Consider the following 21959-nt stretch of genomic DNA (forward strand, 5'->3'; position numbering starts at 1 on the left):
TGTATAACAACACTTTCCCCCACAATGCACAGGAACAAAGACAGGAAACAGAACATCTGCCGTGCCATCTGTGTTCCCATATAAGGAGAGGTGCATTCTGCCCTCCCGCCAGTAGGTGGCGATGGTAAGCCACGGGAGCACCATCCTCTGGGAGTGTTTACTCAAAGCTCAAGCTAATGTCGTCAGATTTCACCTGACTTAAACAAAATGGCTGGACTGGTATTGAATCATATGGGAGCAGCGTGACTCAAATTGGCATTGTGAGTCAACCAATGGAAACCTTCCATTCGTTCCTACACAAACATGGTGCAACTCAAAGTTTAGGAATAGTCTTGTAAATAAAATAATTTAATTAAATTAAATTTAAAAAGTTAGAAAAATCTAGCCCACTCTCCTAAATAGCCCTTTTAGCGCACTCTATTTTTATTTTTTTCCGAGCGGGCAGTCAGTCCCACTCATATTTTTTGTTTTTATTGATAGACAGTATAGATTAAGACAGTATAGATTATGACAGGAAGGATGGGAGAGAGACGAGCAGCATGTCCGCGGCCGGAATCGAACCGGGAACCCTGCGGTTACATGGTCGACGCTACGCCACCTAAGCACCCCCAACGGCATTCACTCTAGAGCAGTGGTTCTCAAAGCTCTCCTCGGGGACCCCCAACCTCTCCTCGGGGACCCCCAGCCTCTCCTGGGGGACCCCCAACCTCTCCACATATTAGATCTGTTCCACCACCAGCACACCTGATTCAACTAAACACATCAGGTGTGCTGGAGGTGGTGGAACAGATCCAATATGTGGAGAGGTTGGGGGTCCCCGAGGAGAGGTTTGAGAACCACTGCTCTAAAGGCATGCATGCCACACACACACACACACACACACACACACAAACACACACCTCCTTGTAGAGTGAGTAGAGGAACACACACACACACACCTCCTTGTAGAGTGACACACACCCCCACACACACACCCGCCCCCCCCCCACCCACCTCCTTGTACAGCGAGTAGAGGAACACGGCGGTCTGCACGGTCTTGCCCAGGCCCATCTCGTCGGCCAGGATGGTGTCGGTGCCCTGCGCCCAGGAGAAGCGCAGCCAGTTCAGCCCCTCCAGCTGGTACGGGTGCAGCTTGCCCCCCGTGGAGTCCAGGTAGTCGGGCTGGCGGTCAAACTTGATGGTGGGCTGGAGGAGGAAGAGGGGAGGAGGGGAGAGGAGGGGAGGGAGGAGAGGAGGAAGAGGGGAGGGAGGAGAGGAGGAAGAGGGGAGGGAGGGGGGAGGAGAAGTAGTAGAAGTTGTTTACAACACAATTGCAATTCCGACACACACACACTTAATTCATGGATGTTCACACACACACACACACACACACACACACACACTTACATCGATGACGGGGTTCTCTGGAGGTCTGTTCAGGCGTTTTAGCTTCCCCTTCACCTTCACCTTCTTCCCTGGCTTCCCGTCATCCCCCATCATCAGCTCTCTGCAGGAAACGACAACAACAACAACATAATCAGCTCCCTGGACGACAACAACAACAACAACAACACCATCATCATCAGCTTCCTGAACAACAACAACAACATCATCAGCTTCCTGAACAACAACAACAACAACAACATCATCAGCTTCCTGAACAACAACAACAACAACAGCTCCCTGAAGACAACAACAACAACAACAACACCATCATCATCAGCTTCCTGAACAACAACAACAACAACATCAGCTTCCTGAACAACAACATCAGCTCCCTGGAGACAACAACATCAGCTCTCTAGAACAACAACAACAACAGCAGCAGCAGCTCCCTGAACAACAACAACAACAACAGCTCCCTGGAGACAACAACAACTTTAACATAAAGATTCTAGGGTATTTCTGCTTTATTGGGATAGAGAGAGTAGAGACTGACAGGCAGGGATGGGTGAGAGAGAGAGAGAGAGAGAGAGAGAGAGAGAGGAGGATAGAGACAGTAGAGATTGACAGGCAGGGATGGGTGAGAGAGAGAGAGACAGAGAGAGGAGGATAGAGACAGTAGAGATTGACAGGCAGGGATGGGTGAGAGAGAGACAGAGAGAGGAGGATAGAGACAGTAGAGATTGACAGGCAGGGATGGGTGAGAGAGAGAGAGAGAAGAGGATAGAGACAGTAGAGATTGACAGGCAGGGATGGGTGAGAGAGAGTGAGAGAGGAGGATAGAGACAGTAGAGATTGACAGGCAGGGATGGGTGAGAGAGAGAGAGAGAGGAGGATAGAGACAGTAGAGATTGACAGGCAGGGATGGGTGAGAGAGAGAGAGGGAGAAGAGGGGTGACATGCAGGATAGGTCGATGCCCAGAATCAAACCAGGGACCCTGCGATCACGTGGCATGCGCCTTAATGAGCTCCACCACCCAGGAGCCCCAACAACAACAACAACAACAACAACGCTAGCTCCCTGGAACACCAGAGACAACAAAATTAGCACCTTTCAAGGACTTTCAAGACTCAATTTCCTCAAATTCAAGGACCCAACACGGCATAGTTTGAGACAGAACTAGTTGACGAGCTACGAATTTTTTTTTCCCGGATTTTTTTTTATTTTAGAGTGAGAGAGAGAGAGAGAGAGAGAGAGAGAGAGAGAGAGAGAGAGAGAGAGAGAGAGAGAGAGAGAGAGAGAGAGAGAGAGAGGAAGAATTCAAGCACTTTCAATGACCTATGTCTACTTTCAAAAACTTTTAATACCTTGATTTTCTTTTCTCAAATTCAAACTTTCAAGGACCCGTGGGAACCCTGCCAGCCTCCCCCCTCCTCCCACAGCCTCCCCTCTCCTCCCCCCCTCCTCCCCCCTCCTCCCCCAGCCTCTCCCCTCCTCCCCCAGCCTCTCCCCTCCTCCCCCAACAACAACAACAACAACGTTAGCTCCCTGGAACACCAAAGACAACAACAACAATATTAGCTCCAGCTTTCCCCCCCCCAGCCTCCCCCCTCCTCCCCTTCCTCCCCCAGCCTCACCTGTGGTTCCAGTAGTGCAGTTTGAAGCCGTCGTAGTCAGGTACGTCCATGTCCTCGGCCTCCCAGGTGGCCTGGTCGTACGGGAGGTCCTTCCACTTGATCAGGTAGTGGGCGTTACTCTTCTTGTCCACGCTGAGGGGGAGAGACACACAGGTGAGACAGGTGAGACAGGGACAGGTGTGGAGGGAGAGAGAGAGACGGGGACAGGTGAGACAGGGACAGGTGAAGAGGGAGAGAGAGACATGGAGAGAGACAGGGAGGAGAGACAGAGACAGGTGAGGAGGAGAGAGAGAGAGAGAGACAGGTGAGGAGGAGAGAGAGAGAGACAGGGAGGAGAGAGAGAAAGAGAGAGGGAGACAGGTGAGGAGGATGGAGTGAGTGACGGAGGAGAGGAAACAGAGGAGTAAAAAGGACCGACGTGTTACTTGTCTTGCGGTTGAGGATGGAGTTATGACGGAGGAGGAGAGAAGAGAAGAGGAGAGGAAACAACAAGATGGGTAAAAAAGACCCGCCAGTACGTACCTGTGGTTGAGTATGCGGTGCACCATCATCCACTCCATCTTGATGCCGAAGCGGTAGAACCTCTCCTCCATCTGGGCGTACAGCGGGTCCTTGCTCTTCCTCTTCAGGCTCTTCTCCTCCTCCCCCTCCTGGTAGTCCACGGGGGGGGGGCTCGTCCATGTCGTTCTTACGCTGGTAGTTCCTGAACATCACCTGGCAGTGCAGCTCCAACTGGGGGGGGGGAGGGGGAGGGAGGGGAGGGGGAGGGAGGGAGGAGGGAGGAGGTTAGGAACGTGTGTTCATGTGTGTGTGTACCTGTAGCTTAGACAGCCGGCTACAGTGCCAGTACGACGGTGTGTGTGTGTGTGTGTGTGTGTGTGTGTGTACCTGTAGCTCAGACACCCAGCTACAGTGCCAGTACGACGTGTGTGTGTGTGTGTGTGTGTGTGTGTGTGTGTGTGTGTGTGTGTGTGTGTGTACCTGTAGCTCAGACACCCAGCTACAGTGCCAGTACGACGTGTGTGTGTGTGTGTGTGTGTGTGTGTGTGTGTGTGTGTGTGTGTGTGTGTGTGTACCTGTAGCTTAGACAGCCGGCTACAGTGCCAGTACGACGTGTGTGTGTGTGTGTGTGTACCTGTAGTTCAGACACCCAGCTACAGTGCCAGTACGACATGTTGCTCCACTTGGCGAAGAACTCTCTCTCCGGGCGGCCCGCCAGGGGCGCGGGGTCGGGCTGGTCGGAGGGCAGGTCGGGGGGGCGGGGCACCGGGGTGGGGGCGGGCGGGTCCCCCCAGCGCCACGTCAGGATCTTCTGGACCTTCCCCTTCATGGCCGGACACTGTGTGGGGGGGTGTGAGGGGAGGGAGGGGGTGAGGGGAGGATGTGTGTGTGTGGGGGGGGAGATACAGATTGTAAGCTTTCAAATGATGTGTCACACATTGAAATCAGAGACAGATTGAACATGACAGGCGTATTTGAATGCTGGTCCACCTCAAACACTGAATGGGAGAAAAGTGACTCTAAACGCAACAGCTAGCGGCTAACAAAACACATCGCTACGAAGGTCTAAACTGTATCTCAATAACATCACAACATGCTGAGAGAACATCGGCATGCTAAAAACACATAACTACACATAACTAGTTGAACACACAGTTCTTGCTTTTGAACACGTCCTAAAAACTAAAGTATGTTGACAAGTCAAGTCTCCCTTACCAAACGAGAATAGTGAATCCAATCCACAGATTATAAGTATTTAGTGATCGTTAAACTGTCGTTTATTATATCGAGTGGGTACCCCCCCCCCCCCCCACCTCCCCCTCCTCCCCCAGGACTACTCACGGTGCAGCGGGGGCAGATCCACTCTCCGTTGGGTATCTCAGGCAGGGGGGGGTTGAGGCAGTGGATGTGGTAGGAGGAGGGGCAGGAGTCGCAGCACAGCAGCTCCCCACCGTCCTTACACACTCGGCAGAACTCCATGTGGTGATCGTCCTCCTCCGCCTCCCCCCCCAGGGGCTCCGCCACCTCCTCCTCCGCCTCAGAGCCCTCCTCACGCGCCTCCCACTGGATGCCCTCCTTCTCCTGTTGGGTGGGGGGTGGTGTAGTAAGTAAGTAAAGCTTATTTCTATGGCACCTATCACAGACCAGTGGTCACAAAGTGCTTTACATAGGGGGGGGGGTAGATATATGTGTGTGTGTGTGTGTGTGTGTGTGTGTGTGTGTGTTTAGGTAGATGTGTTTAGGTGTGGGTGTGTGTGCGTGTAAGTATGTGTGTGTAGGTACATGTGTTTAGGTGTATATATGTAAATGTGTGTATAAGTGTAGATCCGTGTGTGTGTGTGTGTGTGTGAGTAGGTAGGTGTGTATGTGTAGGTGTGTGTGTATGTATAGGTACAGGTGTGCAGGTGTGTGTAGTGTGTGGGTGTGTGTGTGTGTTTAAGAGTGTGTGTGTGTGTGGGGGGATTAAAAACATACAGGCAGGTGAGCAAAGACGACCACAACATCACAACATCACTCCCAACCGCCCTCTCTCCAACTGACCCAACACAACCAACCACAATCACTATAAAACAAAACCCAGCTCCCTGATTGGCCGAGGGGGCTGTCAGTCAGTCACTCACTCACTCACACAGTCCAACACTCCAACACCACTCCCAACCGCCCTCTATCCAACACAACCACCACAATCACTATAAAACAAAACCCAGCTCCCTGATTGGCCGAGGGGACTGTCAGTCAGTCACTCACTCACTCACTCCCACAGTCCAACACTCCAACATCACTCCCAACCGCCCTCTATCCAACTGACCCAACACAACCACCACAATCACTATAAAACAAAACTCTGCTCCCTGATTGGCCACGGGGGCTGTCAGTCAGGTACTCACGCAGTGGGGGCAGCTCCAGGTGCCCTCGGGGGCCTTCTCCATGTCGGGGTCCAGGCAGACCATGTGGTAGGCGCGGGGGCAGGTGTCACACAGGATGATCTCCCCCCCTGCTGGCAGACCTCGCAGTAGTCCTGGTGGTCCGTCTCATAGCCGTCCCCGTCCTCCTCCACTGTGGGGGGGGGGGGGGGGGGGGGGAGAGGGGGAGAGAGGGAGGGGGGAGAGGAGACGTGAGAAACTGACATTTAACATTTAAGGCTGTGGTTTCGAAGAGACAAGGCTTGTTGAGCCACCTAACCCTAGACTATCAGTGAGGGAGGGGGGGGGGGATGGGATGGAGGGGAGGGGAGAAGGAGGAGAGGAGGGAGGTTTGTGTGTGTGTGCGCGTGTGTATATGTAAATGTGTGTAAGTGTAAGTGTAGATAGGTGTGTGTGTGTGTGTAGGTGTAGATAGGTGTGTGTGTGTATGCGTGTGTGTTTAGGTAGGTGTGTGTGTATGTATAGGTACAGGTGTGTAGGTAGGTGTGCGTGTGTGTGTAGTGTGTAGGTACGTGTGTGTGTGTGTGTGAGTGTGTGTGTGTGTAGGTACAGGTATGTAGGTGTGTGTAAGGGTGTGTGTGTGTGTGTGTATAGGTACAAATGTGTAGGTGTGTGTAAGTTGTGTGTGTGTGTAAGGGTGTGTTTGGGGGGATTAAAGGCATTAAAGGCAGGTGAGTGGGGGGGGTGGGGTGGCAGAGTAGACGTGAGAAACTGACATTTAACGTCGGTTTCCCAGACGAGGTTAGAGCCTAACCCTAGACTAAACACTGAGGGAGGGGGAGGGAGGGAGGGAGGGAGGGAGGGAGGGAGGGTGGGAGGGAGGTTTGACACTGACAGTGTGAGTTAGTCCAGGACTAGGCTTATTAAGGCCTTGTCTGTGGAACCTGCGCTTACGATTACGCTTGATTAAATAACGTCTTAACAGTCTCCTCAAACTGTAGGCAGGTTGGCCTGTCCCTTTACTGTGTGTGTGTGTGTGTGTGTGTTGGAGGCTGGCGGAGGCAGGGATCGGAGGACAGAGGGCTCATTTGTAACGGACGCTAATGCGTTCAACATCGATTCCTTCTTCCTCGTCCCGTCCCATGCATTAACAATGAGCAGCCCCCTGGCCTCCCATTTCTACCTCCGCCAGCCTCCCCCCGGGGGGTGTAGAGGTGGAGGTGTAGAGGTGGAAAGGTAGAGGTGTCTCAGTGGTGGATATGGACGCCCTGACTGATCTGCATAAGGCTGAGATGAGGAGATGTTTAACATCAGGCTGAGGTGATGGATCTATTTAAAGTCCTGCGTCTTCACTGACTCATCACTGAATCACCAGGGCCCAGGATGATACACACAGATCCTCTGTCCTGGTTAGGACTGGCAGACAGACAGGCAGACGGACAGACGGACAGACAGACAGGCAGGCAGACAGACAGGCAGACAGATAGTAGAAGAGAAAGACAGAACAGACAGACAGACAGACAGAAGAGAAAGACAGAACAGACAGACAGACAGAAGAGAGAGACAGACAGACAGACAACACAGCGTTTCTCTAGCGTATGTCAGTGTGTGAGAGTGTCAGGGTGGAGCTAACAAGATAGGTGAGGGACAGAGAAGATGATAATGACTTGTTGTAGTGTGTAGGTACATGTGTATGTGTATGTGTGTGTGTGTATATATGTATGTAGGTGTGTAGGTGTGTGTCGCAGAGAGAGAGTCAGAGAGAGAGAGAGAGAGAGACAGAGAGAGACAGGCAGAAGAAACAGACAGACAGAACACACACACACACACGCGCACACACACACACACACACACACACACACACACACACACACACACACACACACACACACACACACACACACCCCTCCACACACACACACACACACACACACACACACACACCTTTCTTCTTCTTGGGTTTGCTCTTGGGCTTCTTGCTGCGGCTGCTGCGGCTGTTGGAGCCGTCGGACACGGAGACGCTGTTCATGCTGCCGTCGTCAAAGTCGCTGTCCACGTCAGGCTCGTCCTCCTCACTCTGGGGGGGCGGGGGGGAGGGGGGAGGGGGCAGGGAAAGAGAGAGGTCAAACTAGAGTTAAGACTGGACCCCCTCTCTTTGGAGCAGTCTCCCAAAGCACGCTCTCCTCCTTCAAAATCACCGCTCAATTTTAGTTTTTCTTTTCTTTTGTTTGTGTTTTTATTTTTTGTTTGTAAAAAAAAAAAAAAAAGAGAAAGAACATTCTGTTATTGTTTATGGACAATGTACTGCATAACAAAGTGCAAAACTAGTTTTCTACTATTACATGGGACAACAACCTCCCCCATGGATACTAGTTGTTGTTGTTGTTGTTGTTATGTCCTGTTATGTACATCTGTGTCTCTGTGAAATTCAATAAAAATATTAACCATAAAACCACCACTCAAAAACCACCTGCTTTTTTAATCATTTAATGATACTGTATTACTCTGTCTATGACAATAAAGTTGGATCTAATCTAATCTCCATCTATCTATTCTTGTTCTTTCCATGGAGCTGAGAGTGTCTCAACGTACACCTTGATGAAGCAGCGTTTCTCTAACGGATGTCAGTGTGTGAGAGTGTCAGGGTGGGAGCTAACAAGAGAGGTGAGGGAGAGAGAGAAGATGATGACTTGTTGAAGGAATAACTCTGTCGCAGAGAGAGAGACAGAGAGAGGGGGGAGACAGAGAGAGAGCGAGAGCAAGCAATACAGAGAGAGAGAGAGAGAGAAGGAGACAGACAGACACAGACAGAGAGACATGGAGAGAGACAGAGACAGAGGGATGACTAGATGAGTGCTGAAGGAGAGAAGGAGGGAGAGAGAGAGACAGAGAGAGAGAGAGAGAGAGAGAGAGAGAGAGAGAGAGAGAAGGAGACAGACAGACAGACAGACACAGACAGAGAGACATGGAGAGAGACAGAGACAGAGGGATGACTAGATGAGTGCTGAAGGAGAGAAGGAGGGAGAGAGAGAGGGATGACTAAACTAAAGGAGTGCTGGAGGAGAGGAGGAGAGGTGGAGAGGAGAGGTGGAGAGGTGGAGAGGAGAGGAGGAGAGGAGGAGAGGAGGAGAGGAGGAGAGGAGGTTCTCACCGAGGAGCGTTTCCTCTTGCTGCTGCTGAAGCCGCCCAGTTTGATCTTCAGCGGGGCCACCTTCTTCAGCTTGGGCTTCTTCTCCGCGGGCTTGGGGGCGGGCTTGGACTTCTTGCGGGCGTTAGGACCTAGACACACAGGACACGTCGCCATGGAGACAGCCCGTCAGAACACAGACAGACAGACACACACACACACACTGCGGCGAACGCTACTAACATCAGAGCTAGCTACACCGCTGGTCGGTGGAAGCTCATATAGATAAACTATGATTGTGTCTAAATGGACACCTTGACAGAGAGAGAGAGAGAGAGAGGAGGACAGGAGAGAGACAGAGAGAGAGAGAGACAGAGACAGAGAGAGACAGAGAGAGGACAATAGAGAGACAGAGAGAGGACGAGAGACAGAGAGAGGACAAGAGAGAGACAGAGAGAGAGAGGACAAAGAGAGAGACAGAGACATAGCGAGAGACAGACAGAGGGAGAGGAGGACAAGAGAGAGGGAGAGGGAGAGGAGGACAGAGAGAGAGACAGAGAGAGACAGACAGAGAGAGATACAAGAGACAGACAGACATAGCGAGACAGTCAGACAACAACAGTCTTCCCTCCCCCCTCTCTCTCCCCTTCCTGACCTTTGCCCTCTTTGGTCTTGGCCTTGCGTAGCGGGGGCGCGGGGGGAGGCGGCTGGGGCTCAGCGGAGGCCGAGGCGGAGGCTGAGGCTGAGGCTGAGGCAGAGGCGGCGGTGGAGGTGGGCGGGGCCGCGGGGGGCGCCGGAGGAGGAGGGGGCGTGGCCTCAGCCACCATGCTCTCCACAGCGGCCGACACGTTGGCGGCCGCCAGGGCGGCGTTGGCCGCGGCGGAGCCCCGCAGAGGGTTGTTGGTGCTGAACTCACGCCACTTAGCCCCCAGGACCACCATCATCTTAGACACGGCGATCTTGGGGTTCTTGGCGGCGATGAGCGGCCTAGGGGGGGGGGGTGGAGGGATGGAGGGATGGAGGATGGAGAGGGAGGAGGAGAGAAAACAAAGGTGCAGATGTTAGAGGTGTATATAAATGGAAATAAAATAAGAGGGGGGGGGGGGAAACTGGTTGGGACATCAAATGACAGAGAGAGAGAGAGAGAGAGAGAGAGAGAGGGATAGAGGGAGAGGGAGACAGAGAGAGAGAGAGGGGGAGAGGGAGAGAGATAGAGGGAGAGAGAGAGGGAGAGAGAGAGGGAGAGAGAGAGGGAGAGAGAGAGAGAGAAACAGAGGGAGAGAGAAACAGAGGGAGAGAGAAACAGAGGGAGAGAGAAACAGAGGGAGAGAGAAACAGAGGGAGAGAGAAACAGAGGGAGAGAGATAGTTCTTGACATGTGACTCACACAGCAGGAGACAGAGGGGAGCCAGGGGGTGGGGAGGGACAGGGGAGAGGACGGGGGGAGACAGGGGGGGGCGGGGCCTCACCTGATGTATTGGTGAGGGACAGGGGGGAGAGACGGGGTCTCACCTGACGTATTGGTGAGGGACAGGGGGGAGACAGGGGGGAGGGACGGGGTCTCACCTGACGTATTGGCTGAAGGCCTTGTAGTTGGTGAGGGAGCGGTAGTCCTCCTCGGTGAAGACGTGGTCAATGTCCTCCATGCCCCAGTTCTCCAGCAGCTGGGAGGACGTTTTAGGCTCCTGGAGGTCAAAGGTGAGGGAGGAGAGGTCAGAGGTGAGGAGAGGGATAGAGACAGTAGAGACTGACAGGAAGGATGGGTGAGAGAGAGAGAGAGGAGGATAGAGACAGTAGAGACTGACAGGAAGGATGAGTGAGAGAGAGAGAGAGAGAGGAGGATAGAGACAGTAGAGACTGACAGGAAGGATGGGTGAGAGAGAGAGAGAGAGAGAGGAGGATATAGACAGTAGAGATTGACAGGAAGGATGGGTGAGAGAGAGAGAGAGAGAGAGAGAGAGAGAGAGAGAGAGGAGGATAGAGACAGTAGAGACTGACAGGAAGGATGGATGAGAGAGAGGAGGATAGAGACAGTAGAGATTTGACAGGAAGGATGGGTGAGAGAGAGAGGAGGATAGAGACAGTAGTGATTGACAGGAAGGATGGGTAAGAGAGAGAGAGAGGAGGATAGAGACAGTAGAGAGTGACAGGAAGGATGGGTGAGAGAGAGGAGGACAGAGACAGTAGAGACTGACAGGAAGGATGGGTGAGAGAGAGAGACAGAGAGAGAGAGAGGATAGAGACAGTAGAGAGTGACAGGAAGGATGGGTAAGAGAGAGAGAGAGGAGGATAGAGACAGCAGAGACTGACAGAAGGATGATTGAGAGAGAGAGGAGGGACATGCGGCATGAGTGTGTTACGCCACTAAGCCCCCCCCCCCCCCGCCCCTTTTCTCCCCACAACCCAATTTTTTCTACCAGTTCCTCCTACTATGACGTCTCCTCCCAGGGAACCATCGGCCTTCTCAAAAGCCCAACACACACACACACACACACACACACACACACACCACCACCACCTCTCACAAGAGTTCCACAGAGCGGTCGGTCGGTCGATAGCCGCGTCCCACTAACACACCCATCATCACCGACCGGGGTCGGAAGGGTCTAGAAAATCCATCGTCCCCTCCACACCCAGACCAGACGCCGGCCGGGCGGGCGGGCGGTCGGTGTGTCGGGGCTTTGAGAACAAACCGTTCCGCTGTGAGAGAACCACATTAACAGCAGGAACCACTCTCCTCCTCAACCCCTTGGTGCTGCTGGGGGGTGGAAGTCTCTACTGTCTCTATCCTCCTCTCTCTCTCTCTCACCCATCCTTCCTGTCACTCTCTACTGTCTCTATCCTCCTCTCTCTCTCTCTCTCTCACCCATCCTTCCTGTCACTCTCTACTGTCTCTATCCTCCTCTCTCTCTCTCACCCATCCTTCCTGTCAGTCTCTACTGTCTATATCCCTCTCCTCACCTTTGACCTCTGTCTGTCTGTCTCTCTTCACTCAGGAACTATTCCCTCTATCCTTCTCCTCCACTCAGGAACGATTCCCCCGCTCCTTCTCCTCCACTCAGGAACTATTCCTCCTATCCTACTATTCCATACGGTAACCAGCACTCGACATTAACGCCGTTTTACTTGTCCGGAGCAAGTAAAACTTTCGCCGGGTTTGCTTTGATAATATCTTCCCTCACGACGCGATGCCTGCGCCGTCTGTTGTTCTTCCTGCACACAGGTAAACATATCCAGGATCCAGCAGCGTCGTCGTGCTCGCGCAAACAAACCCGGCGAACGTTTTACTTCCTCCGGACAAGTAAAACGGCGTTAATGTCGAACCCTGGGAACTATTCCTCGGTGAACCCAAACACTCTCCTCTGGCTTACAGAACACATCACCCAGACTCACCTGGCTATCATCGTCGTCTTCCTCCTCCTCCTCTTCCTCGGGCTCGGGGTCCTTGGACCTCTTGGAGGAGGCCGAGCCCCCCCCTCTTTCCCCCCCTCCACCTCCGGAGCTGCTCCTCTTCTTCTCCTTCTGCAGGCTGGCGCGCTTCTTCTTCTTCCTCCCGGGGGTGTAGTCGCTGCCCTCGCTGTCGGAGCGGGCCGGGGCCCGGGGGTGCTCCTCCCCCCCCCCCGCCTCGGGGGCCTCCATGGGCTCGGGGGAGCTCATGGGCAGCTCCTGTAAAAAGCAGGAAACACCGGGGATGAGGGGCGAGTAGCAGGCCGTGATGGGGCCGCAGAGAGAGAGAGACAGGCAGAGAGGCAGACAGACAGAGAGAGAGAAAGGCAGGCAGACAGACAGGCAGACAGACAGAGAGAGAGACAGGCAGAGAGGCAGAGAGAGAGAGAGACAGACAGAGAGACAGGCAGAGAGGGAGACAGGCAGAGAGGCAGAGAGAGAGAGAGACAGACAGAGAGACAGACAGACAGAGAGGCAGACAGAGAGGCAGGAAGGCATTTTGTTGTACTGAATCTAATCTAATAGGCTGTAAGGGGCAGACAGACAGACAGACAGTCCCCGCTGATCTGACAGGGGGCCGTTGTGCCCTTGAGCAAGGCACTTAACCCCCTAACTGAGCTGAAGATGGCCGACCGTATGCCCCAGAGCCCAGAGCTCTGCTCTCCCTGGGGGGGGGGAGACGTGTGCACCAACTACATGTGGTTGTCTGAGTACTTCCTGTTCTCTGTTCAGTGACAATAAAGTTGATTGTCTGATCTCGTCTAACTGAGGCGCTGGAGGATCCTGGGAGTCTGAGTCCTAGGATAACCCTAACCCTGGACACTGTGATGCACATACCTCTCTGTAAAGGACTAGGGTTAGGCAGGACTAGAGTTAGGGTTAGGCAGGGTTAGGCAGGACTAGGGTTAGGGTTAGGCAGGGTTAGGGTTAGGCAGGACTAGAGTTAGGGTTAGGCAGGACTAGGGTTAGGGTTAGGCAGGACTAGAGTTAGGGTTAGGCAGGACTAGAGTTAGGGTTAGGCAGGACTAGAGTTAGGGTTAGGCAGGACTAGAGTTAGGGTTAGGCAGGGTTAGGGTTAGGCAGGACTAGGGTTAGGCAAGACTAGAGTTAGGGTTAGGCAGGACTAGAGTTAGGGTTAGGCAGGGTTAGGGTTAGGCAGGACTAGGGTTAGGCAGGACTAGGGTTAGGCAGGACTAGAGTTAGGGTTAGGCAGGACTAGAGTTAGGGTTAGGCAGGACTAGGGTTAGGCAGGACTAGTTAGGCAGGACTAGAGTTAGGGTTAGGCAGGACTAGGGTTAGGCAAGACTAGTTAGGCAGGACTAGGGTTAGGCAGGACTAGAGTTAGGCAGGACTAACCTCTCTGCGGAGGCGTCTCTTGCTGCTCTTGCTCTCTCTGCTCTTCTTCGCCTTCTTCTTCTTCTTCACCTTCGGCGCCTCGTTCTCCGACATCTCCTCCTCCAGGTCCTCCTCGTCTGAAACACACACACACACCATGATCACATGATTCCAAGATGGCTGCCGCTCTTTGACTCTGCTGCACTGTTTTTGGTATTTGTCAGCCCTTTGTGTGGAGAACGCGGCAGCCATTTTTAATTGTTGTAGAAAAGGCATTTTGTTGTGTATTTTGTTGTGTATTGTGTATTTGTTGTGTAATGACGAACAGAACTTGGTAAGGAGGGTCGGGTCAGACTCATTCAGGATTGAGCTAGAGAGGTGTGTGTGTGTGTGTGTGTGTGTGTGTGTGTGTGTGTGATGTATGTGTGTGTGTGTGTGTGTGTGTGTGTGTGTGTGTAGGGATGGGCTTGACTAGTGGCGTACTCCAACAAACGTAAAAAAAAACTTGATCTTCAACCTGAGATCGAGACTTCTGATTGGTTCTAACCTGTTCACATCAGTTTTAGCAGCTGTAGTATATAACAGTAGCGTCTATTAGGCTGCAGTTACTACTACAGCTAACTAGTTAGCAGGATACGAGTCTCCCGTATGTGACCGGTGGCTACAACGCTACAAGTCATTCTCCATCTCATCTCTGCTTTGTCCCTCCACTCAATAGAGCGCAAAAAAGCATCATCCGCACACTCAAATCTGTGCAAAAAAACAGAGCTTTCTCTCTCCACCCGATACACACTGTTTCACACGCTACACTCAAGTCATTATCAAGATATTAGCATCTCATATATATATATATATATAGCCTATATATACATACATAATGTATGAGATGCTAATATCTTTGTAATGACTTGAGCGTAGCGGGAAAAATTGTATATATATATACAGTATGTATGTATGTATATATATACACATATACATACATATATATATAAACACTGTGAGCTCTAGTCTTCTCTAGTCTGCCTTCATAATCAAAGGGACTGGATCATTATTTCGACACTTCCATTGGTTTGGTGTTAGATATGGGATCTCCCATGGGAGGCTGGGCGATAAACCTCTAGAAATAACAATCATCCAATTATTTATTTATCTTTACACAATAACGATAAAGATGTAATAATGGCCGTCATCACAATAAACTCCACGTAGCGTCCGCCTGCTATCCCCCGTTGAACAGCTGATAAAGAGGAGGGGAAGAGATATGGGTGGCAGGAGATGGAGAGGGAGAGAGAGAGAGATGGAGAGAGAGAGGGAGGGAGAGAGAGAGGGAGGGAGAGAGAGATGGAGAGATGGAGAGAGATGGAGTGAGAGAGAGAGATGGAGAGAGAGGGAGAGAGATGGAGAGAGAGATGGAGAGAGGGGGAGAGAGAGATGGAGAGAGAGATGGAGAGAGAAAGAGATGGAGAGAGAGGGAGAGAGAGAGATGGAGAGAGATGGAGAGAGAGATGGAGAGAGAAAGAGATGGAGAGATAATTCCTTCCCTCCCTGCGCGTATGCTCCTGGTGCCCCTCACGTATTCAGAGCAGCAGCGGACGGCTATTAGCGCTAAGGAACCACAGAGCAGCGAACAATAGCAGATCACTGCACAGTTAAATCCCGCCGATCTTCGCTGCACAAAAACCTATTTTATTTTTAAAAACATCTGATCTTTTCACAGCGTTTGCATGTTAGCCTGCTGTCAGGCTGGTGTCTGGTTTCTGTCAGTACATGACGTTAGAATTATAAAGTTCTATCTCCATTTTTGTCAAAATTGAGTTTTTTTACATAATCTGATCCATTAGGTGTTTATTAATGCCTGTGTGGTGTTATTTTTTAAATGTTGAAATGTTTGAGTTAGTAATTAATAAAATACAAAGGTTCCATCTCACAAAACATAATGGAATGTAAAAAACGTTGACGCTCAATATCTCTGAACTGCCCTAAACGGAGATAGAACTTTATCATTCTAAACTCACGTGATGTCATAATACAAACTGAACGTTATCATTCTAAGCTCACGAGTAATAAACAGACCTAGGCGTAACTGACACTAACAGATCTAAACTTTATTTAGAAAACGGCTCGCTTCTATGAGGCTCCTACCCTCCTCATAGAAATAGGAACCTTTAATTGTATGCTACTTTCTTATTTCAGGGAAAAACTGCAAACGAAACAGATGGTTTCTTTGATCAAGAAGCATATTTCAACTGTATGTTAAGCATCATACATACATGCTATAGGGAAAGATATAGGTCTACTCGATATATCTATATTCTGTATCACCCAAATGTCTAGTTATGGATTTCAAGCGATATATCGCCCAGCCATAATTTCCCATGTGGACAAGTGACCCTGAGGGTATTAAAGTAATTAAATAACCTCGCTGTTATTGTGTCATGACCACCAGCCGTGATGGAAACAACTTGTAAACACAACGGGAATAAATGGGGCACGTCGGTTCCTGCTCCATTTTAGAAACGCATCGTTTTAGAAATGCCAAAAGATTGTGTAGATAGTAGATTAGCAATCTAGAACCTTGGTGATTCAAGGTTTGAGTTCTGAAATGGAATTCGGAATGCGGGGGGTTAGTTTGAGCACCCCGAGACACCATACCTCAGCAAGAACAGCAAGAATATGATTAAAAAACATGGACATTCTTTGGTAATATGGCCACTTACAACACTCAGGAGGACATATAGATAGAGTTGCTTCACATCAAGCTTTGGGACTTTCTCAAAACGATGTTTTGATGCTTAATGGAGCAAGAAGCCTCACATTAATCTAGGATTAGGGATTAAGCCACTTCTGGGAAACTGGTAATTGGGCTTCTTAAAAATAAATGAGAGCTTTGGATGCTGTGATGGCCACGGTCGCACTTGACTAGCAAGATCGCAAATTAATCACGTCGATGCTCCTTTCTCTCCCCCTACGCCCCGACCCAGGCCCTCAATACACAACATCATAATTAAGCGTTACGGAACGAGAAGCTGTGGTACGTCGTGGATATCGGCACAGCTAGCGGCGGGGTGGTTAGGCACGACGCGAAACGGTTACCACATTTATCTTATCTATCAATATTTCACAAAAAGAAAGACGACAAGACAAACTTTTAATTAATGTATTATTTTAATGGGAACTATGTTTTATCTTAAGTGCATTCAGTCTGAACAGTTGAACAGTTGTTTGTCGGTTGCTAAGCAACGGTAAGAATGTATAACCTCGATAACGGTAATATATACAAACAAACGCGGAGTAGTATGAAAAGATGCGTCATCGTTCCATTTAGTCGTGCGTACGTCATGGATATCGGCACGGCTGGAACGCAAACTGACCAATAGAGACAACGGACCGGATCTATCCGTTGTATAATAACCTAATTCGGTTGTTAAGTCTGACGTCAAATGTGACGTTTAGCAATTTCCGGGTCCAAACCAAACTACAGCGGTAGAATGACAGTTCAATCGTTTTTTAGACTCTGATCTATTCATACAACAAGGGACACAGCACTTTCCTGTTTTTCCCATATTTGTCAGCGTCTTTGAGCCTCGGAAAAGCGATATATAAATATAATGAATTATTATTATTACTGAGGCATTTCGAAGAGAGCGCCTCAGTCAACGTTGGACACGGAAACACGTCACGCCTTAACAACCGAATAGGCTATATGATGATGATAACAATGATGATAATAATAGCAATAAATTACATTTAGCTGACACCTTTATCAAAAGCAACTTACATTTCAGTGAGTGCATATACTGTAGGCTACATTTCTCAGTATGGTCCCTGCTGGAATCAAACCCACAACCTAAAGTAAGTGTTGTTAGCGCCAAGCTCTACCCACTGAGGACCAACCTTCCTCGGTAGCAAAGTCAAGTAGAATAGGGTTCAAATGCTTTGTCTGGAAATGTCAAAGGCTCCTTGGCAATGAGCAGTGGATAGCTACCAACAAGATAGGGTCTGAATGGCATTTCATTTGTTTTACAAGTGTATTCAGTGGTGTAGTCTACGTGATACGCAGGACTACGCCGTATACCCACTAGGAAAGGCCAAGGATTTCCATATACCCACTTAAAAATGTGTGAGGATACGTAACAGCGTTTTGTGACAGAACTTTCACACTTTCATTCATAAAATTCACCCCGTCTGTGTTACGAAGCACTTGACTTTTGGACCATTGGGACTGACTATAGCGTCATATACCATCAACGGGGGGAGATGCGATATGAAATATGTCAAAATGCAGCACTATCATGCACAGATCAGCCTTATAACATGTAATGTTAGATGTGTAACGTTAGACAGGGAGCGCAGATGTATTTTTATGGCGTTCCGAAATATGAGGCTGGGAGGGAAAAATCACAGTATACCCACTAGAAAACACTAGACTACACCACTGAGTGCATCACATAAGCTAAACGTGAGCTTTCAGGAGTTGAATGACTGAATGAAATGAAGTGGAAACCTGGAAAGTTACTGACACTAACCCTAATTGTATAATTCAAATCATTAACAGATTTCATTTGTGAATAGTGAGTTACTTTGTTAATGCACATGCTAGTCAAAAATGAAACGGATCAGATGTATTCATAAAACAGATTTGGTGAGGCTGCATTCTCATTTTATGCACCCAGATTGTGGAATGCACTGCCAGTTTCCATTAGGGATGCAACCTCAGCACATATTCTATTTAATATTGCCTTTAAACGACTACATGTTTAAATTATGATTATATAAGGATTGCTGCACTTTGAGCTGCAACCTTTGCAGGAAAAGTGCTATACAAATAAATGTTATTATTATTATTATTAGAAAAGGTAGGCCTGTTTCCAAGTATGTGGAGTAGGCAATACCAAACTTCGGGGAGCAGATGCAGGACCTAGGGGTACTAGCTGGGTTTGGGCTGGTTGGGAACACTGCCAGACCTTTTATTAGTTAAAAGTGTCCCTATAGTGGTAGGAGAAGGTGAGGGGTCTAACACTGACCGAGGGGTCGTACAGCACATCTGAACCGGGTCAATCCCTGCGTGTTCAGCACATTTCAGCTCCTTTCAACTTCTTTTTCCAATTTTCCCGACATATCCGTGGTCTAATATATCACACGGTAACGCGTTAAACAGTTAGAAATAGATTTTAAAAACCGACGATTCCAAATAAAGTGTTGTTTTTGTGTAGATAACCTGGGTAAATTATATTAATTCAAAATGTGTGTGTGACTGTGTCTATGTGTGTGGCTATACTATACGACGCCAAAACCGTTGGCTGCGTTCGTAAACACGCTCTGGAAATCTGACCAGCACTCGTGGAATGCCTCTCGTCCAATCGAACCACTCGGTCCCTTTATGACGTCGGACTCGGTGTTGCGTCCCGGAGCTCTCGGAGCGACTTTACGAACGCAGCCCCCAGACGTCACCTGCAGCTTCCCAGCTAACTGGCTAAGCTCCATCTTGTCATCGGCGGCGTAGAAACACCGGTAGGCCGCAAGAAACCCGGCGTGATTTTTCAAACATGTTTAGCAAATCTTTAGCCAGCGGTTCACAGCGAGGTATTAAACCCTCAGTTTATATTACAACATTAGGAGCTATGACTGGAAGACAAAAAGAAACATTTAGGGTAGTCGGAGCCGACATTGAAAACGGTTAAAACGGGTTAGCCTCCGTTAGCTTCCGTTAGCTCTCAGCCCACACACTTACACCGCTAGTTAGCTTAGCATCATCGTTTGTTCTTTTTTGTTCTTAGTGTTCTAAAACTATTAACGGGGGGGTTTGCATGGTAAACAATGTGCCATGTGGCTAAAAGATAAGCTAGCTGCTGTCGTTGAGGCTTAGACATGTTTCAATAATACAATATTATAATACAACAGAGAGAATAGTAGTTAAATGTGAAGTGAACCAACCTTGCAGTAGAGACGAGCGGTCCGGGGCTCCCCTGCCCTCCCTGTCCTCCTCCTCGCTGCCAGACATGACAGCCAAGCAAACTTTAGCTAAAACAAGCTAAACTAAATTAAAGTTTCCTTTTAGTCTTTTAGTCGTGTTAATTAATCCGTTTGGTGTTGTTGAGTGCCTCTCCTGTCCCGGTCTGAGAGGAGGGTGGCAGGAGGGTCCAGGCTGCCAGGGTGAAGACAAGTTGTGAAGAAGAAGAAGAAATAAAAAGGAACGAACAGAGAAAACGGAAGTGATTATTTACAGTCAAAAGCGATTGAAGCTGGTTGTGATTCTGATTCTTCTTCACGATTCTGCCAACAAATAAGGCAGCAAGCACACTTCTATTATACACTTCTAATGCCTTAATAATGTCACCCACTTTAGATGATCAACCTCTTTCGATTATGAAATAATAAATAAAGTGAGATAGGTTTGGTTGTACTGGATGAATGGATATGTGAAAGAGAGGATCCGATGATGGTTTAGATGAAAGTAAGTTAGATTATTTTTTTTGACATTTATCATCCAGACACCTTTATGCAAAGCAACTCACAGCAAATATAATATATAGTCTGTGCATATCTATCTCTCCACCTGGCAGCGAGGAGGACAGGACTAGTCCCATTACTTGGTGTAGCTTAGCTTACTTAGCTTGACACAGATAGCTGCTTGCTTCACCCGGTGGTGAGGCTGATTGAACACGATTCCCGCAAAAAAAAGACCCTTCTGCTATCCGGCGAATGTAACTTAAGTCATTAAGTAGCCAATCTAAGATCGGGAATGTTTTTTTTACACAACACAAACGCTTTGAAACAAGAAGAAGTTACGAAGCCCAATGTACTACTTACAACTTGGATGATTCCACTGTTCCACTAGAGAAAAAAACTGGCTTCCTTCAACAGTTTATCCAATTATTATTATATATTTTTTTTACAAAAGGTTGCTTTTTGGCCTTTTTTAAATATTTCCAATAATTAAATACAGTATTTTTTTTTTCATATGCTGTCCAGCGTTGCACACGACGTCGCCGTCTCGCTCTCACTAAAACACCCCGCGCATACACACAAAGAGATCAGGGGGCAGACATCCCATAATACTTCCCCCCCCACCCCCCCCCCCCCTCACACGCACGCACGCACACACACACTCACCCCTCCCCCACTCTGCATAGTTACCTTGCAACGTACAGACCATAATAATCCACCCCCCACACACACACATACACACACACAGTCTATTCCCCATTCCTCCGTGGCCCCCCCCCTTAGCAACCAACGTTACCATGGAGACACTCAACCCCTCCCACCCCCACCCAACATACCATAATAGTAATGAGCACAGTCACTACCATCCCACAATAAGCATAACTCCAAAAAGAGAGAGAGAGAGAGAGAGAAGGATGGGGGGGGGGGGAGAGCTGTCACATGGCAACTACCCGCCTCATGACTACATTTAACTTCAGTATGTACCGTAACCACGCTAACGCTAACACTGTGCACTGTATGTACATTAAAGAGCACATTACGCATTCAGCACACACGCAAGCATGCTAACGCACACAGTATGTAGCCTCTGTATGCACACACACAGGTAGGAACAGCTCTCACCACAGGTAAGCAGCACAGCCCAGGTGTAAAGCCTCTCTCTCTGCATGACACCAAGGCTCTCTCTCTGGGGTGATGAAGTCCACTAACTACTCCACTCCACTCCAACCAGAGATGAGATCACACCACAACAACAACAACAACAACAACAACAACAACAACAACAAGTTTTGAGGGTTCATTCTGCAGACAAACAAAGACAAGAAGAGAGGAGAAGGTCAGGGGACTTGGGACGATCGATGTCACTCTCGGGTTTATTGATAAGTTATATAAATAAGAAAGAAAAGGCTACCTATGTTGGTTGGAAGTCATTGTTGGATGGGATAGACAGAAGGGGTCAAGGCCTTGTCTCTCCTACAGACCTCCTCAGGCCTCCTATCATTCAGTCAGTCAGTCAGTCAGACACAGACAACAGCCTCTCTGTGTCTCTCTCTCTGAGCTTGGCGCTAACACCGCTTAGGTTGTGGGTTCGATTCCCGCTGGGGACCGTATATAGTGGAAGTATGCACTCACCGCAATGAATGTAAGTCGCTTTGGATTTGGATTGAAAAGCCGGCAGCTAAATGGTATATATGTATATATGTTATAACAGCTCAGTCTCTGAGGCAGCTTAGCAGGTC

At 49.3% G+C, this 21959-nt stretch overlaps 1 protein-coding gene across 1 annotated transcript in view; it reads right to left on the minus strand.

The window, feature by feature from the left end:
* The window catches only part of LOC308158796 (chromodomain-helicase-DNA-binding protein 4-like), a 44004-nt gene extending 24190 nt beyond the window's left edge, over window positions 1-19814 (minus strand). Inside the window, 16 exon segments of the mRNA XM_080532497.1 lie at window positions 994-1185; window positions 1387-1486; window positions 3001-3132; window positions 3523-3671; window positions 3673-3732; window positions 4136-4339; window positions 4843-5082; window positions 5889-5998; window positions 6001-6057; window positions 7809-7941; window positions 9016-9143; window positions 9647-9978; window positions 10558-10676; window positions 12385-12657; window positions 13795-13910; window positions 19708-19814. Of these exon segments, the coding sequence (XP_080388623.1) occupies window positions 994-1185; window positions 1387-1486; window positions 3001-3132; window positions 3523-3671; window positions 3673-3732; window positions 4136-4339; window positions 4843-5082; window positions 5889-5998; window positions 6001-6057; window positions 7809-7941; window positions 9016-9143; window positions 9647-9978; window positions 10558-10676; window positions 12385-12657; window positions 13795-13910; window positions 19708-19774 (2412 nt within the window). The 5' untranslated portion in view covers window positions 19775-19814.
* Between the last annotated feature and the right edge of the window lie 2145 nt (window positions 19815-21959).

The sequence above is a fragment of the Nansenia antarctica genome, assembly GCF_963989245.1.
Source record: "Nansenia antarctica genome assembly, chromosome: 5".
Lineage (NCBI taxonomy): Eukaryota > Metazoa > Chordata > Actinopteri > Argentiniformes > Microstomatidae > Nansenia > Nansenia antarctica.